General features: G+C 39.5%; 1 protein-coding gene and 1 pseudogene across 2 annotated transcripts; both read left to right on the top strand.

Annotated features, from left to right (window-relative positions):
- The first annotated feature begins 2,683 nt into the window (after positions 1-2,683).
- LOC131460004 (F-box/LRR-repeat protein 3-like) lies at positions 2,684-14,763 on the top strand. Of its 2 annotated transcripts, XM_058630233.1 has the most exons (7): positions 2,684-2,975; positions 4,779-4,905; positions 7,835-8,039; positions 9,680-9,844; positions 9,973-10,095; positions 12,327-12,498; positions 13,558-14,763. In XM_058630233.1, the coding sequence occupies exons 3-7, from the start codon at positions 7,836-7,838 to the stop codon at positions 14,196-14,198; spliced, it is 1,305 nt and encodes a 434-aa protein (XP_058486216.1). In that variant the 5' UTR covers positions 2,684-2,975; positions 4,779-4,905; position 7,835; the 3' UTR covers positions 14,199-14,763. The 2 variants fall into 2 exon arrangements, with proteins under 2 accessions (XP_058486216.1, XP_058486215.1); XM_058630232.1 differs by lacking the exon at positions 4,779-4,905 and having other exon boundaries at positions 13,558-14,762.
- A 1,548-nt stretch (positions 14,764-16,311) lies between these two features.
- Positions 16,312-18,477, top strand: part of LOC131459578 (LIM and senescent cell antigen-like-containing domain protein 1) — an 8,004-nt pseudogene continuing 5,838 nt past the window's right edge.

Here is an 18,477-nt window from a genome sequence, read left to right as displayed (position 1 = left end):
AGTTGGCGTTCATTCATATTTGTCACAACAAAAGGCAAAACTCTTACAACCCGTAAAACTTGTCCTCCTGAGGAGCACGTTGAATGTACATGCATGAAACTTGGTACTCACGCGTTCCTTAGGTCCAGACGGTCAAAAAAGTCAGCGTAGCCGAAGCTCTAAAACTAACAGGAAAGCCGCCATCTTGGATTGAAAGTACATTTTTAGCAGATTTTGGCCATTTCGCACCAATGGTATGTGAACGCACTTGTCATAGAGCTTTAATGGGATCACCTTCAAACTTTGTGAGGTCACTGTGGACAAGTTGAGGATCTAATGATATTAAAAGTTTTTCAAAATGTCGCATGGTTTTTGAGATAGGGGGCGCCAAAGTTGGCGTTCATTCATATTCTTCACAACAAAAGGCAAAACTCTTATAACCCCTAACACTTGTCCTCCTGAGGAGCACATTTAATGTACATGCACTAAACTTGGTACTCACGCGTTCCTTAGGTCGGGACGGTCAAAAAATTCAAAGCAGCCTAAGCTCTAAAACGAACAGGAAAGCCGCCATCTTGGATTGAAAGTAAATTTTTTGGAGATTTTGGCCATTTCGCACCAATGGTATGTGAACGCACTTGTCACAGAGCTTTAATGGTATCACCTTCAAACTTTGTGAGGTCACTGTGGACAAGTTGAGGATCCAAAGGTATCAAAATCTTTTCATTAAGTATCATGGCGAACAAGAAGAAGGGCGGCAAAGTTGGCGAAAATCACGATTCCTCGTAACACACAACAATCTCTTATAACTTTGCCATGGAAGGTCAGCTATTAACCAAACTAGTGACAATCGATGATGGGCCCTTGCTAAAGATGTCTATGCAAAAACTGTACATTTTGAAAACATCGCCTCTTGGTGGTGGCAAACACTAGGAAGTCTGGTATTTCGCAACACACAACAAACTCTTATAACTTTGCGATTGAAGGTCAGATCTTAACCAAATTTGTGATGATCGATGATGGGCTTTTGCTGAAGATGCCTATGCAAAAACTGTAAATTTTGGAAACAGTGCCACCTGGTGGTAACAGAAAGTACAAGTTCACAATTTCCCTGATAACTTTAACAAATTTCCTTGTATCAAACTTAAAATTTGGGAAAACATTCAAAACACATGGTAGATGATGCGTGCCTAATATGATAACAAATTGTTCAACAGTGTTGCAATGACAACACTGCAAAATCAAATATTTGCGACAAAAAACAAACTGCTACCACTTTGCGAATGCTATTCCAATCTGAACCAAACTTGCTAGGATTGATGATAGTCAATCCCTGAAGATGCCTATATGAAAATATTCACTTTCAAAAACAGTGCCCCCTGTTGACCCCTGTTGACAATATGACGTCTGGTATTTCGCTACAACAACAAACTCTTATAACTTTGCGATGGAAGGTCAGATCTTAACCAAACTCGTGACGATCGATGATGGGATCTTGCTGAAGATGCTTATGCAAAAACTGTACATTTTGAAAACAGCGCCTTCTGGTGGTAACAGAAAATACAAGTTCACAATTTCCCTTATAACTTTAACAAATTTCATTGTATCATACTCAAAATGAATGAAAACATGTAAAACACATGGTAGATGATGCTTGCTGAATATGATAACAAATCGTTCAATGGTGTTGACATAAGAACACTACACAGGATCCACTCTACTGAGTAGTTCGTCAGTGCAGTAACCTTTGTTCGCCACATGATGGAGGCATTTGCCTACAAATCTATCAAATCTAACATTTACAGTTTCTCATGCTGCTCTGAAAGGGAAAGATGGGGCAAAAGGTACTGCAAGAGGGGCCAAGGAAAAAAAAAACAGGGAAAATGGGAAGAGAGAAAAAGTAACAGAGGGAAAAAAGAGAAAATGCACCCTAATTCTTATACCATCAGATGTTCTATCACAAAAATAACTAGTTATTTCTAAAATTCAGCTTCAATTCTGATACCATCAGTTGTTTTTCACAAAAATAACAACTTATAGACGAAATCACACTGTTAGACCTCAGACCTCAGACCCGCCCTGAACATGTCTGTAAAGGATGACCTCCTTACAGGAAGTACAACTCCCGAAACAGGAAGTAAAGTCTGACATTCTCCGATCCACACGAAACTTGTTATGTAAGTCAAGGTACCTTCCCTAAACACGTTTACGGACACGCCTTTCACCCAACAGGAAGACGGCCATTTTAAAAGGACACGCTTGACATTGCACGGGGATGCAGCTGAAAATAACCAGTACCACAAGCGGTGAATGAACGGAAGATGAGGAAGAGGACTCGCGCTGCGACGTGGACGCACTGGGACTCGCGAGCCGTCAAGCTCGAACCCGTCAATTACCGCTTGCGGTACTAGTTGTTATTGTTATTATTATTATTATTATTATTATTATTATTAGTAGTAGTAGTAGTAATAGTAGTAGTATTTGGCTGGAATAAACCTCTAGAACTAAGTAGTTAGCGAAAGGTATTGGTGGAATAACCCTGTACTTGTTAATGCACTTCCAGAAATGACTTTTTTCAATGTTTTAGTTTATCCAGCTGTTTGTATGTTGTCATCCAAGTCATTGGGTGGCGCTGTTAAGGAAACGTGTGGCCGCCTGAGACTACGGCCGCCTGAAATGACTGTCTCCGGTAGTGCAGAGACATTACTTTTGGCATCTCACACCACAACATATAAACGCCATCTTTATATGTGACAGGGGCGAACGAGAGAGGCTGCAGAGTTGTAAAGGGAAAGTGGGTCAGGCTCTGTGGACACGAACACGCTGTGAAATCAGCATTTAGTGAGGGTGAAGGCGGACTCGGACACGCAAACCGTGCTGTTCTATGGTCCAATGTGTTTAACCGCTTCACCACCAGCTCGTACGCAGTTGTCGTGTGTCGGTCCAGGCTGACGTTGAGCGATATTTGACGAAATCAAGACGAAGGCGACAAACAGGTAAGAAAAGAGCTGAGTACTGAACTGCTGACGCTGTGGAGAAAGATAAGATTTGTTTAAATTAGAGTTTTGACTTTACTGTCACCAGAACTTGTTTGCTAAGTAGTAAGCAAAGATGTTGTGCTATGCTAACTCTTAGGTTGGTTGTTTAGCTGGGTTTGTGTTTGTGTAAGTTAACCACAAAAGCGTGTATGTCCACACATACGCAGTGAAAATGTTTTTGTTTTCGCGTTACTAACTAACTTCAGTCTGTCATGTGCGGAGGTAAGTTGAGGGAGACGTGTCCTCCACTATTTTACTTCACTTGACCCTTAGGCGAACTCAGATATCAAAACACGCGTGTGTATTTGTGGACAGACACTGTGGGCAGGAAATAGTTGTTTGCTGTGCAGTTCTGCAAAATACACCCAGATGAAACACCACAGTCCTCACGAGACCACCCGCCTCTTACATAATGTGGTATCATCTCTCCAGTAATCAACTAACCAATCAATCCTCAGTCAAACAATAATACTTTAAGTATTGCAAAATTGCAATACTTTGTGCTAAACAAATGAAGTGCATAACATGGAATAAAATGCACAAATTAAGCAGATTTAATAAAACATGAAAGAAATCTGTACAGTAGATTAAATGTGCACTGATTTAGCCTCAATACTCGGTATCCACCTGCTCTCATATTACCCTTATGCATATGAGGCATGTATGTCTGTATTACTAAACAATTAATCACAAAATAAAACTAAATTAAAGATACCAGAAGATGTTGGTGATGTTCACAACATCTATTTATTTATATGTTAAGTCCATGTAAAAATAACTAAAATCCATGTATTTAGATGAGCCTTGATTAACATTGCAAGAACAAAGCCCATTTTATTGTAGTCCTGTTATTATGCTGTTCAAAGTCATCGAATATAACCAAACATCCATCCATCTTCTACAGCTTTATCGTGGGGTACACCCTGGAAAGTTCGCCAGTCCATCGCAGGGCCACATAGACACAAAACCAGTATTGGAGAAATAATATCAGCTCATCCCCAGAAACAAACATTAGACTCTCGTGAGAAAGGGTGAACGTCACGTCACATAGTGCATCCTTGGAAATTATATTCTCTTTAGAAATAAGCTAAACAGTGTACTGGCATCTTAAAAGTACAGGCACACAAATAAAAAGTATTGGTTCTCCCAAAGTGGTTGGTACCAGACTGGTATTTATATAGGGCTTTTCTGTTCACTCAAAACTGCTTTACACTACAGTACACCTACTGTAGTGTAACGCATTTTCATCACACATCTTTCCTACCCATTCACACAGCTGTCAGGGGCAACGTGGGGTTTAGCCTATTGCTCAAGGACACACACACAGCATGGCGCTAAACAACTACTGGTGGGAATCATAGGGTACTGCACTATATGATACGCTACGCATCATACGATACCAATAATATCATGATACAACACAGTACAGTGCATACGTATTGATAGTTAATGGGGCGTCTATTAACGTCGCTTTCTCTGCCATTATCCCGCTATAAACTTGCTTTTCTTCAGCCAGGTAACTTCTGCTCATTCATTCTTGAGGAGACATCAAGTAGTGGCGCCCGGCGAGTGAAACTGTCAGGAACGGTTTACAGTGCCTTAATGTGTTCATTAAAATATTATTATTATTATTATTATTATTATAATAGATTATTGTCATTTGTTTTAAAGATTATACGTTATTGAGACATCTCATATGTAAGCTAGACAGACATTTCACCTGCTCATTACTGTGCACAAATGTATTGTTATGTACGTAAGCCTATAGAGCCCCTCTGGTGCTGGCAGACACACAAAAACCTCCCGGCTTTGCTTTTGCACGCGGGCGAACACTTGCCTCCACTGCTACAACTCCATCCAAGGGGAAACACTGCTCTGGGAACCACAAGTAAGCCTGCATTTTGGGACCAAAGTTATCTGTTGGGATGATATGATAAAAATAGATACTCAAGGTATAATGGGGTCTGATTCAGTACCACTAGGACAGAGGAGATGATATTTTTTCTATAGAGCTGTCAATAGATTAAGAAAAAATATCTAATCTCAGCAAAACTGTGTAAACATCACAACAAAAAATCCAAAAAGTAGGAGGAGGAGCTGCTGTTCAGATGAGTCTGACCAGCTAGTTGCTTCACTAGCAAACACTTTTTAGATCCTCTTGGGAGAGCTCAGTAAAACAATAAAACCCTGTGATCTCAGGAGTGGCTAAACTTTTTGTTATGAAACCTTAGGGCTTCTTTAATGAGGTAATGATGCAGATACACACCCAAAAGCAACATTAATTGGAGTTTCCGGTCTATGGGATCTTTAATTCCTCGACGATAAAGGTGCTGTTACTTTGAGTGTCCAACAATGCATACACCAGCTGTTCCTTAGATGGGTTCTTGATTGCAGATACCCACACTGGGACAATCATGGAGGTACTGCATGACTGACCTGCTTTGGTGACATTAAGGGCTGTAACTGCAGTGATGTTATTTATGGTGTGTTTGGAGTTGTGCTCATCACGGACACGGCTCTTTCTTAACTCCATTTCCTCCATAGATCCAGTCATGGAGACAGGTTGGGTGTCTTCTCTTGCATTCATCACATGTGAGGTGTTGACAACACTCCTTAGCATTGTGACCTGATTTCAAGCATCTTACACAGCTTATTATTCTTCACAAATGTTTCTTAAGCATGAGGTCAGGGCATTTTGGCAGTTGATGCTTGTCATCTTTGAAGCCCATGCAGAGAGGCTTTGTTTTATCATTGGTTTTAGTGGTTTGAGTTGTGAAGACATGGGTTGTGGGTTTAGTATTTTCCTTTGTGTTTCTTTTGTCATGGTAAGAATCAGTTGAGTAAAGAGCATTTAGAGAAGTGATTGGATTGCATGCTATCTCTGCTTCCATTGTCACAAAATTGGTAAAATCCTCAAACGAGGGAAAATCTTTGCCTTCCATTAGTTTGACATTAACCTGACGATTCCAACGGGCTGCTAATCTATCAGGAATTTTTTTTTTTATTTTCTTCACAGTCACTGAGTATTTCTAGCCCCCTCACATGTGGTATGGCTTGTAGGCATGCATTTAGGTAGTCTGAGAAAGCCCTTAATCCTTCAGCATCCTTTGAGTGTATTTTGGGCCATTTTGACAGTTTTTCTCTGAAAGCTCTTTCGACAACAAAGCACTGACCACAGCGTTGGTCAAGCTTATTCCCGGCGTCCCTATATGCTTTATCATAATTATGATAAAAGGTGCCTTTGAGACATTTGTGTGCAGGCCCACTGACATGTTTCGTTTAATAAATGTAGCTAATCAGCTGTTGACTGCCCTTGCAGTCAACTAGCGACATAAATTAAGCCTTCCACTCTATATACAGACTTGGATCTCCATTGAAAACTGGGCATTGGTAGTGGAAGCCTTTTTATGGCTATGCTGTCTTGAATTGCTTTGGCCAAATGAGACACATCTGTTTGAGGCAGTGGCGTACTCATTGGAGAGTTATGATGACGTATAGGGGGGGACTATGAATGAAGGACAGACTGTCTGAAACTTTTTATCATAGATTTCCAGTTTAGCATGAGCAGCCTCCATGTCTCTCTCTGCTTGTACGCGCCCTAATTCACATCTTTGCATGGCTATTGCCCTCCTATGTTGCTCTTCCATTGCATTTATTTTCTCCTTTTGAAATATCTTGTACTGAGCTTCCTTCTATCCTTTTTGAGTGATGACTGGCATCTGACTGAGAGGCAGTTCCATGTATTGATTGAGCGTGGTCGTGGGCTAATAGCTGATGAAGACGATGCTTCTCTTGAACTTGGTCAAAATCACCATCTATGACTGACAGCCGTTTATAGATTATCTTCATTACTCCTGTTACTGCTTCACATGCATCCATTTTACATCTCATTCCAGTGGATGGTGTGGCATGCTCTCTTATTTCATTGTAGACAATCATTATATCATCCATTCCCTTTTCATCATTCAATCATTTCCTCCTTTTAGTATGAGTGCATGTTTTCCGTTGGCACAGCATGCCTTTCTGAACGCTGAATTACTGCCATCTCATTTGTAACATCCATTTTACACTGAAGCTCAGCCAGTTGTTTTTCCATAGCTTCAATTTCATCCTTTAATTGCTGTCTGCCTTCATAGTATGGTTGATGTAGCAAGCCTCTGCTTTCTTGAATTTCTGTTTGTAATTTGTGTATCTGTTTGTTTATGTCATTCATCTCAGGTGTAGATAATGCTTACCAACTAGGGCTGTAAACTCCTAGTCGACTGGTCTATTTATGAGTCGATATGTTCTGGCTTGACTAAAATTCTGATTGGTTGATTTTTTGCCGTGTTAATTTCATGCAGTCTATAGTTAATTTGATTTCATCAGGAGGAAAGTACCAAGCAACAGCAAGTTTTCAGAGAATACCCCCCTTGTTTTCACTATTTTGGATTAGCCCAACCCACTAGACGGATAGATGGAAGAACGTAGACGTTTTTTAATCTATTTTGAGCTTTTCATTTTAGGCTACAGTCAGTCCTCCTCTAACATCCATGTCAAAGACATCAGCAGTGTGGCAGCATTTCACAAAAATAGATGGCAGGAAAAAAGTGGAATGCAAACTTTGCCAGCAAAAGTTTGCATACTACAGCTCGACTACAAACATGGCATATCATATAAAAACGTTATATAAATGTTATCGTTATGGGAGAAGAATATCTGTTACACAGTTGGAGAATGATTGAAATTGCTTGAAATGTCAATGTTAACAGATTCATAGTTGAAAAATTCTAAAATGACTGATGTTGACTTAGTCGATTCACGTTGTATTCAAACAGGATGAAACGAGTTCACCAGGTGAATGAGAAGAAGGATGGCGGAGGCACCAGCACTGTTTCTCAGAAGACTCTTAAACGGCCCTCGAAGCAGAGGACTGACAAAGACTTGGAGCAGGAAGGTGCCTGTTGGGAGTGTCTGCCTCAGGAGATCATGCTTCACATCTTCCAGTACTTGCCTTTACTGGACAGAGCTTATGCCTCTCAGGTAAACCTGTAATACTTTTTCATCAGTGGTTACACATAGTGGATAATATTTGGCAGTATTATATGTAGTATCATTATGTCAAACAAAATCTAAAAACAAGATTATGGAAACATTTAGGTCCATCACTATTCTGGGCTGGGGCCATATTTACAAGGTAGTCTACATCAAAATGTGCTCACTACTTCTGCAATATGAATTTATTCCAGCAGTGGCACTACTGAGTACATTGCTGTTAGAATTGTGAAGCTGGATGGAAAGCTAATTTACCATCTGTACTGAATGAACAAAGAAGCCATTTATTATCATCGATGTTTACCAAGGTCAAATTTATTTATACAGTATATTTAAAAAAAACAAAATAAAAACCCTTCCCTGTCCAAAAGTGCTTTCCATGCTTAAATGAAGTTATAGGAAGTAATGAGGTAAAAGCCATCCATCGTCTACCGCTGCACATGAGGGCAGACCTGCCAACCTCTACACATTTTGAGAAACAGATACCTGTTTACGTGCATCAGTGCAGCAAAGACGACTTCGACCAACCATTGCGGTGCTCGTTTCCTTCCCGGCGTCAAACACAAGTGGAGAGCTGAGAGACGCCAAATTGCAAATGACCAAATCGATTTCATCCCTCTCGGTCCATCTTGATATTCTCGCTAGTTTTCCATGGGAGAACGGCTCTGAACACCGTTCCAGCGCTAAATGCACCGGGTTTGAAAATGTGAAATTGTGAAGTGTGTTAATTTTAATTACAGACTTTATTAGTCCCGCAGTGAGGAAATTTACATTAAAGCTAGAAGGTAGCGATATTACAGTCTGTATGTATGATGTTGAATATTATCTGATGTTGAACATTTAATGACATTGCTGTGTTTCAACATGACCACAGCAAGCATACAGCTCTGTATGTAAAAAAGATGAACTACAGAAAAGCTACAGCAACAATAAATGTCGACTTGAATACAAACATAAAGCAAAAATGTAATTATCATACAACCAAATCATAGAAAAATCATTAGATGAAATTGTGTGTGAAACATACACCTCAAGGACAGAATATATTAAGTGGTATTTTGTTTTGGTTGTGTGTTTTATGAATCTATTTACACCTTCTCTTTTTTAATGATGTGTTCTGTACCAATTTCATTTCACAGTCTCAGCTGACTCTGAATACTAGATATTACCAGATATTCGTGACAGTACTTGTGGGTTTTCCTAATTTCTTTTTTTGACCCCTAAAAGATCTTTTACACATGAATTGTATGATTTACCACATCATTCATATTTCTCATGATTAAGTGACTAGTGAAATAGTTGCTACAGTGCAACTGCTTTTATTATTCGGCATTAGACAATTGCATAATGTAATTTTAACTTTAATAACTGTTTTGTCTTGTTCTCCCGACCTTTGTGTGGGTCACTCACCTAAGGCTGAATGAAAGGTTATCTGCTCTCCGCTTGGAGTCACGTTTCTCTCAGTTTACCTTAGGATTCAATGCATGTCATGACTCTTTATGAAATAGTATTTAAATCACTAGTTGGAGCTCAATTATGTTGTTAATGTAAGGCAGATGAAATACAAATAATTTATCTTTTGTTGTTTTATTATTCTAAATAAGCAAATAATTCTGATGTCACTGCAGGTGTGTCAAAGCTGGAACCAGGCTTTTCACATGCCAGAGCTGTGGCGGTGCTTTGTGTTCGAGTTAAACCAGCCTGCAACCTCCTACCTGAAGGCCACACACCCAGACCTCATCAAACAGATCATCAAAAGACACTCCAATCATCTGCAATATGTCAGCTTCAAGGTATCAATGATAGTGAGATAGAGAGTGTTTGGTGAGGCTGTTTTAAAGTGATGGAAATGTGCAATGCTGTGAATTCTTGTCCTGCTCACAAAGTGGGGTTTTTCATTTTCTTTCTCTGTACTTTTCAGGTGGACAGCAGCCGAGAGTCTGCGGAGGCAGCGTGCGACATTCTCTCACAGCTCGTCAACTGTTCCCTCAAAACACTTGGGCTCATCTCCACAGCCAGGCCCAGTTTCATGGAGGTTCCCAAAGTAAGAGGACTCTTTCTTTGCACTTGCAATGTTTGCACAGGGTTCCAATGTGCTACCAAAAAGTACAACTGATTTTTTTTTCTTTGGTCACACTGGTGCACCTTACATTTTCAGAGTTTCCCATACTTTGATCAATGCATGGCGACAGAATCAACACTGACTGTCACAAATTAATTGTCTTTTGCCACGCAGTCTAAAAATCGCAACATATCGTTCCGTCCACTAATCTCCCTGCCTCACAGCTCTCTCTCTCTCTCACTCACACAGAGAATGACAGCTGATTTGTCCGCCCCAACACAGCGCTTGCAGCCTATATCAAACGATAGCATGAAGAATGATGTTCATGGTATTTTTCGTCTACGAATGTCTCGTTTTGCAAGTTCAAGAGATAGCATTAGCTTGCTAGCACCCTTCTTTATTGGTAAACCCAGGCACCTCAATTTTGTGCTTGTGCACCGAAAAGTTGCAACCAATGCAAAAAGTTAGTTTGGAGTCCTGTTTACAAGTACAGCATACTGGGTGTTCTAAAACAATCCACTGGTTTCATGCTATGAATTGTTAGTATCAGTATTCAAGGTGCAAATTGTCTGATTAACTGCCTTTGGAAGTTGTATATTTAAAGGCCCACACATAGGCAGGTGTTTCTGAAAACTTTTTCTGTGTTTCTTACAAACTGTGAGTTGTGTCTTGGGAAACTAATTTTAGAAAACTCTCACTTGAATTTATTTATATTATTATGACCCGTTTCCTTTTTTGTTTCTATCTTGGTACAGGTGCACAAACTGTACATTTCGATTAGGGCTGGGCAATGTGGACTTGATTTGTTATCAAAATATGCTTTCATTCAGTATCGGTGTATATATTTCACAATATAAATCAAATCTGTATTTCTGTGAGGCTGCAGTATCTAGATATTATTTAGGCTATATCCTGATATATGGGATATAAAGCTGTTTCTCTGGAAAAGTTTTTCAATGGAGAGTGACAATACACTGCAAATACACTCTGAAATAAAATATTAACTGTTTATGATCTGTATTACATGCTGTTTAAAATTCATTTAAACACTATGTATTTTATCAATACAACAGCTTTTATAGTGACTTAATTTGTTCTATGTTTAAAAACATTTAAAGGGAAATGGATTTCAGTTACAAGACCACAAGTCCTTTGAATGAAATCTGCGTGTACATGTGCTTGATCCTCTTCCCGCTTTTCCAAGGAGTTGATCATTGATTTTAGGAGGAACCGTTCTGATCCTGCTGCATGCTCTGTACATGGAGGAAATGTTGAAATTGTGGAGTCATACAAGTATTTAGGTACAATATTTGACTCCAGACTCAAGTTTGACAAAAACACAGAGTCTATGGTTAAACGGGGCCAACAACGTATCCATCTACTGCGGAAGCTGAATTCTTTTAATGTTTCTAAGAGCATTTTATGCAACTTTTATCATTCCTTTATTGAAATTCTGTTGACGTTTTCTTTTATTCGTTGGTTTTATGGTCTATCTGTGAAGGAGAAGAACTGTCTCAGCAGCATCTCTGAAGTCTGTTCCAAGATCATCGGAGTCCAGCTAAAGGACTTAAGTTCTATCTGGGAAAAAAAGGGTCATCCAAAAAGCTAGGAAGATCATTAGTCATCCTGACCACATCCTCAGTCAGGAATTGTGTTTGATGCCCTCTGGGCGGCGTTACCTTGCCCCCCCAAGGAAGACAAACAGATTTGCAAATTCATTCATTCCTTTGGCCATCAGGCTTTTAAATGGGGCTAAAATAACACAGACCAGGTATTTTTAACTTGAGTCTTAATGTGTATGTTTATTCTCTAATATCTATTTCTTAAATTTTTACTTGCTTCGACTGCCCATGCCCACCTGTGGTACTGAGTAGTTGCTATATGTGTTGTTGTTTTGTTGTACGTTTTATGTGACTGAGGCTGCAAACTGAATTGCCCTGCGGGGATAAATAAAGCTGTTGAATTGAATTGAATTTTCCCTTTTGGTGTCACCACAGCAGACCATCTCCCTCCTTCTTGTCCTATCCCTTGTGACCTCTTCTGTTACACCACTTGTCTTCATGTCCTTCATAACATCCATTAACCGTTTCTGTGGTCTTTCTCTTTTACTCAACAATTCCTTGATTATAGAATTCTGCGAAGCCCAAAAGACTTGACTGTATTTACTGGTGAGATTATTTTTACTCACTGTTTTTGTTTCTTCTGTTCATCAGTCTCACTTCATCTCAGCGCTGACGGTGGTTTTTGTCAATTCCAAATCCCTGTCCTCCCTAAAGATTGACGACACACCTGTGGATGACCCCTCCCTTAAAGTCCTGGTGGCCAATAACAGTGACACGCTCAGACTGCTGAAAATGAGCAGTTGCCCTCACGTTTCACCTGCAGGTACATAACTGACAAACAACTCTTCATCTTTTTCTTGCTCAGCCCTAAGACCATGGTCACAATTTCTGCATCAACCTGTCCAGGTCTACTCTAGTCCATGTGATGTCAATGTCCTCATCCACCCATGTCCAAAGTGGTATGCAAACATGGGCATGAACCTTTGTGGAACATATGAGCGCCGTCACATTTTGTGACATTGGAGATCCTAGTCCTGACTGCACATGCCTTATATAGCCCTCTACTTGGAAATGGTTTTTAATTTCGGCCCCCTCTGTAATTGAGTTTGACACCCCTGCTTTAGCACACTGTCCTGTTGCTGACTCTATTGTTTAAAGAAATACAAGAGGATATAAACAGCTGAAATGGAATATGAGATGAGTGCACACGCTTGGAACACTAGATCAGCGTTCAGCAACTGGTGGCCCACAGGCAAAAACTGGTCCGGCCTGCAGATGAATTTAAAAAACAGTTTTAAGACATATTCCCTGGCAAATTTAGGTTATTTTTTGAAACCAGTTTTGTGCAATATTGATTAGATTAGAAGGAAAAAGGTCAGTAGGAAAAAGATATGATGCTTTGGCATTAATTTGCTTTGAAAATATTGGCCCTTGGCCAAATTTTCTTGCTGGCCCCTGCACTAGACTGATGCAGAGTCAGACCCTGTTTTAGTATGAATGGAATTGCGAAAGGGCCACATGGTGGTGCACGTGGCCTGGTACCCTGGTTTCCTTCCACAGCTTAATTGAAAACTCTAAATTGACCATAGGTGTGAATGTGAGAGTGAATGGTTATTTGTCTCCGTATATTTACCCTGTGATGGACTTGCGACCTGTCCAGGGTGTATCCCACTTTTATACCATTATACCATAAACCCACTTTTATATCCCTATGTCAGCGAGGATTGACTCCTCACGTGGAGGGTAAAGCAGTTGACAAAGAAATAATGAATGAATGAATGAATGGATGAACACTCTCGACACAGAATGTGGAATGTATGAACCAGGCCCTATAAGGTTGTGTGGATCTATCGCCTAATTTTCATTTCTCTCTCTATCCCAGGTATCATGTGTGTGGCCGATCAGTGCCATGGTTTGAGAGAACTGGCACTCAACTACCACTTGCTGAGTGATGAACTTCTCATCGCTCTGTCCTCAGAGAAACACGTTCACCTCGAGCACCTTCGCATTGACGTGGTCAGTGAGAATCCAGGCCAACACTTCCACACCATCAAGAAGAGCAGCTGGGATGCCATGGTGCGCCACTCTCCTAAATTTAACTTGGTCATGTACTTCTTTCTCTACGAGGATGAATTTGGCCCTTTCTTCCGCGACGAAATCCCCGTCACGCACTTGTACTTCGGTCGCTCTGTCAGCAAAGACGTTCTGGGCCGTGTCGGGCTCACCTGCCCCCGTCTGGTGGAGCTTGTTGTGTGTGCCAACGGGCTGCGGCCGCTAGATGAGGAGCTGATCCGCATCGCCCAACACTGCACGCAGCTGTCGGCCATTGGCTTGGGGGAGTGTGAAGTGTCCTGCAGTGCCTTTGTGGAGTTTGTCAAGATGTGTGGAGACAGACTGACGCAGTTATCCATCATGGAGGAAGTGCTGGTCCCAGATCACCGCTATGGGCTGGATGATATCCATTGGGAGGTGTCCAAGCATTTGGGTCGCGTCTGGTTCCCAGACATGATGCCAACCTGGTAGAGCTCTGGGTGACTGTGCGTGAATTGTGTGTGTGTGTCCCAGACCCCATATGTACCCCTAAATCTCCTCAAATATATGAAGAATTTACATCTCTGGATTTTGATAAAGACATACATGTTCACTGATTTAAACTCTGCTTTGTCGTTCCATGTAAAGCTATTTTTTTATATGAATATTTATGTCTACATTTGTTTGTCTTGTTGGCACCTTGTTCTCTCTGCCATTTTTCAGGTTCTATGGAATCCAGTAGATTGGTCATGTGTTGAATTCATAGTTTTCCATTGAAATTGACCCTGGGAATGACTTGGAAAGAAATGGAAGACACTAATTAAAACGATAAATTAAACATACAAATACTTGTGTAGAAATTAAAAACTTTTATTTCAGTTTAATTTGAAAAACCTGACATGAATAACCAATATGTTTTGTTTATTACAAAGATACAATTACAAAGAAATTACAAATACAGTAATACAAAAAGTATGTCTGTGTATATATGTGTGTATATATGTATATGTGTATATGTATGTATATATGTATGTGTGTATATATATATATGTGTGTGTGTGTATATGTATATATATATATATATATATATATATACATATATGTATATATATATATATATACACATATATGTATGTATATGTGTGTGTGTGTATATATATATATATATATGTATATGTGTATATACACAAATATATAGAAGTTTCATACATTTATGAATTAAAGTGCACCTTTGAATGTGGCAGCCATTTTAATATAATTGATCAAATGTGAATATGGTGATTACACTTGGATAATTGTGATAATTGTAGCCCTGAGGACAGGACACTGGCAGCTGAATGTAGTTGGATGAATGTTTGTTTGTCAGAATGTGTAAGAGTGATAAATATTCATATCTCACTATTGTTTTGTCAGGCGAAACTATAGCTGGAAAATGTTGAGAAGAAGAATTATCAAGTATATTGCCTGTGGACTTCAATCCTTAGACCATGCAATGAAATTTTTTTTTGAGATATTTGTGTCAAAAGGTTGATATGTATTTATGTGTATTTTTTTTATTGTTAATTTGAAAACAAATCAGATCAGATTAGAAAACCGATTAGATCAATATTTCAACAGTTTTTGCCCATGATCATATATTCATTTGATGTTTTCTTAATCTAAAGGTCAACATATTTATAATATATATCATAGTAACTGCATTTGTATTCAGTGCTTATAGATAAGAGGCTAATTCAGGGCTATAGTTTTTATATATTGTACAGAGACATGGTGTTGACCTTATTTTTAGCCAAACAAAGCAGCATTGTTTATATATTTATTGGAAGGTGGTAACCTCTTGTATGTTTCCCAAAAGATATGTAATATTTAAGTGAACTTCATGGCCACATTAAAAATGCTTGTTTGAATGCTCTGTCCGTGTCTTATCTATAAAGACAGCAATGTTGCTATAATTAATTAGCTTTTTTTTGGGGGGGGAGGGTGTAAGGCCCTAACAACCTGGATCATAAAAAATAAAGATAATAATAATAATAATAGGAATGACAATGATAATATCATTGAGGGGCCCTATAGCATAACTTAAATCTCAATATTCGACTGAGGGCCTCATTAAGACATAGGGGAGGGGTGAATAACAGCCTAAGGGGCCCTATAAAGACTTCACATCATAATTGGTGTTATTTGGCTGAAGGGCCCATTTCAGATTTAAGGGGTGAATAACATAACTCATGGTATATGATTGAGGGGCCCTACTAAGATACAGTATATCACATAACAGCATCCATCTTATCTTTCTGTGCGTCCATCCATACTCTGAGGACCATGAATCCAGAGACAATGGTCTGAACTAGTAAAATGAGAAATGGAGTGACACACAGGTTTTGCTTTCTCTTTAATCTTAGGTGATAAGACTACATCATTTTTTTTGTATGAAGTTTCATACATGCCCATTTATCAGATGTGTTTTATGTACAGAGCTTCTTAAGCACTGGAATGATAATGAGATACAATATTCCAGCTACCCCTCATGTCTTTCTATATATGTATATGTATATACATTTATATATTCTTGTATGGGTCTGTCGGTGCTTCCCAGGACACTCCCGTGTGTGGGTGGGATGAAGCCGCAGCCCCTTGCCGTCTTAGGCTAGTCTCGGCAGGGAAGTGACAGGCGGGGGGAAGAAGAAACTTTGTTAGCTTGACGGGAAGCTTTAGCCCTCTGCTAGTTGTAGTCCCAGTTCGTCATCTTGGGTTTCATCCTGCGGAGCTGAGAAGTGATGCTGGGGGTGGCGGGAATGACGGGCAGGTACTATTTGTCTCTGCTTTGCTAGTTTTTGAAGCAACATAAACAACTGATCCTACATTTTCAGTTAGCTTTGGCGCTAAGCAGCGAGCTAAAGCTAATGGCATAGTAGCTTGCTAACGTGGTTCACTAAAGCTAACCAAAAGTAAATGCGATATTTTACGGTACATTTCAATATATGACTAGATTCAGGACAACGTGTGATAGGTTTGCTCACATTTGATTTGGTAATGCTGGTTAAGAAACCCTAACAATAATACATGTTATTCCTCGTTTGCTAGTTACCTCCATCTTCCATTAAAATCGCAACTTGTTTGCGTGTGAAACATTATGCGAAATGTCATTATAAACCTTCCCACGTCTGCAGTTTTCAAAATATATTTAAGTGAGTAACGTGTTAGATTAGCAGAGCCAATGTTTAAATGTCTAATTTAAATGGATAATAATAATAATATGTCTCAGTTTGGTTATTGATGAGTTCATGAGTATTTGTATATTTCTTGTGTGGTTGTGTTTGTATTCCTGCTGCAAATATTGCCTGTTATAATATCGTCCAATCTGCATAATTATCTTTCTTTGAATTTCCTGCTGATTCATTTGTCTGTACATTTTCAGACGATCTCAATAACTCCCAAAGTACACAATCATGCATTCAAATGTCTTGATCTTCTTTTGGTTTAAATGTTCAGAATATCAAGATTATGATCAGATGTGACAAAGGAAAGCAGCAAATCATCCCATTTGAAAAACTTTAATTATTTGTTTGGAAGTTAATCTTCATGATTGTTGCGGAGGAAAGAAGCAGTCTATCCTCCCCAAATCACACACTGGAGCTGCAGTCTCTCAGATAGTTATCAGCTGAGAGACTATGTATTTACCATATTAGGTGATGATTGTGCAGTGAGCATGTGTTACTATACCCCCCCCCCCCCCCCCCCCCCCCCACACTCACACAGATTTTTGTTTCTCCTCACTGACAGCAGCTGATATAAGCTCAGTAGGAGTAATGTGAGAATTGATAAACATCCATCCTGCTTTGCATCCCAGTTATTTGTCACAGAGACTCTGGGGAAGTCAAGTACTTTAATGTATTTTCTTTCTTGTCCAACAGCATTGCTAATGCCCTGGCCAGTGCAGCCTGTGAGCGATGTAAAAGTGGCTTTGCTCCAACTGAGAAGATTGTAAACAGTAATGGGGGAGCTCTACCATGAGCAGTGCTTTGTGTGTGCCCAGTGCTTCCAGCAGTTTCCTGAGGGACTCTTCTATGAGGTACTTCACTGACATAGTAGTCGCTATAAATTATTCCACAAAACATTGCAATCATGGGCTGCATCTCAACCTTGTTCTCTCTACAGTTTGAAGGAAGAAAATATTGTGAACATGACTTCCAGATGCTCTTTGCTCCTTGCTGTCATCAGTGTGGTGAGTGTTACACACTCTCTTTATTCAGTTCTCGTCAAGGTTTGTGTCGAGACTGTTGCCGCATAGTAGAGAAGAAACATTTTGTATTCATGTCTATACAGACTATGTCAAGATTTAATTGAGTTGAACTGCAGTGGTGCTAGAATACATCAGAGGTGTGCGTCAAGTAATTATTTGATTAAAGTTACACAAAAACAACTTTTGAACTCAGCCTAAAAGAAAGAGAAAGTGTTTGCTTTGTGGGGTGAATATGAAACTGTTTATTTATTTCGTGAAGAAAAGTCGCTTTTCTTACGATGATATTAGGTAATTTATTTAATTTATTTATTTAGGTTGTCACGATCTTTGCTATACCACTGTTACAGCTTCTTGTCACATCCACCACAGAGTCAAACTCATTATCCCGTCACCCTCTCCCCACATATCGTTATTTTTAAGTTTCATAAAGGCCTATTTATCAGATGTGTTTCATGCACAGAGCTTACGATTTTTTTTTATGCACTGAATGGGAATGAGATAAAATATTCCAGCTACCCCTCATGTACG

Source organism: Solea solea, chromosome 5 (assembly GCF_958295425.1).
Source record: "Solea solea chromosome 5, fSolSol10.1, whole genome shotgun sequence".
Lineage (NCBI taxonomy): Eukaryota > Metazoa > Chordata > Actinopteri > Pleuronectiformes > Soleidae > Solea > Solea solea.
This window is presented reverse-complemented; position numbering and strand designations above follow the sequence as displayed.

What these genes read in the sequence shown, in the direction of transcription:
- LOC131460004 (XM_058630233.1), top strand. Translation starts at nt 7,836, where the DNA reads ATGAAACGAGTTCACCAGGTGAATGAGAAGAAGGATGGCGGAGGCACC. An exon ending in ACAGAGCTTATGCCTCTCAG is followed by an intron (nt 8,040 to 9,679) that starts GTAAACCTGTAA and finishes ATGTCACTGCAG; the next exon opens with GTGTGTCAAAGCTGGAACCA. An exon ending in CCCTCACGTTTCACCTGCAG is followed by an intron (nt 12,499 to 13,557) that starts GTACATAACTGA and finishes TCTCTATCCCAG; the next exon opens with GTATCATGTGTGTGGCCGAT.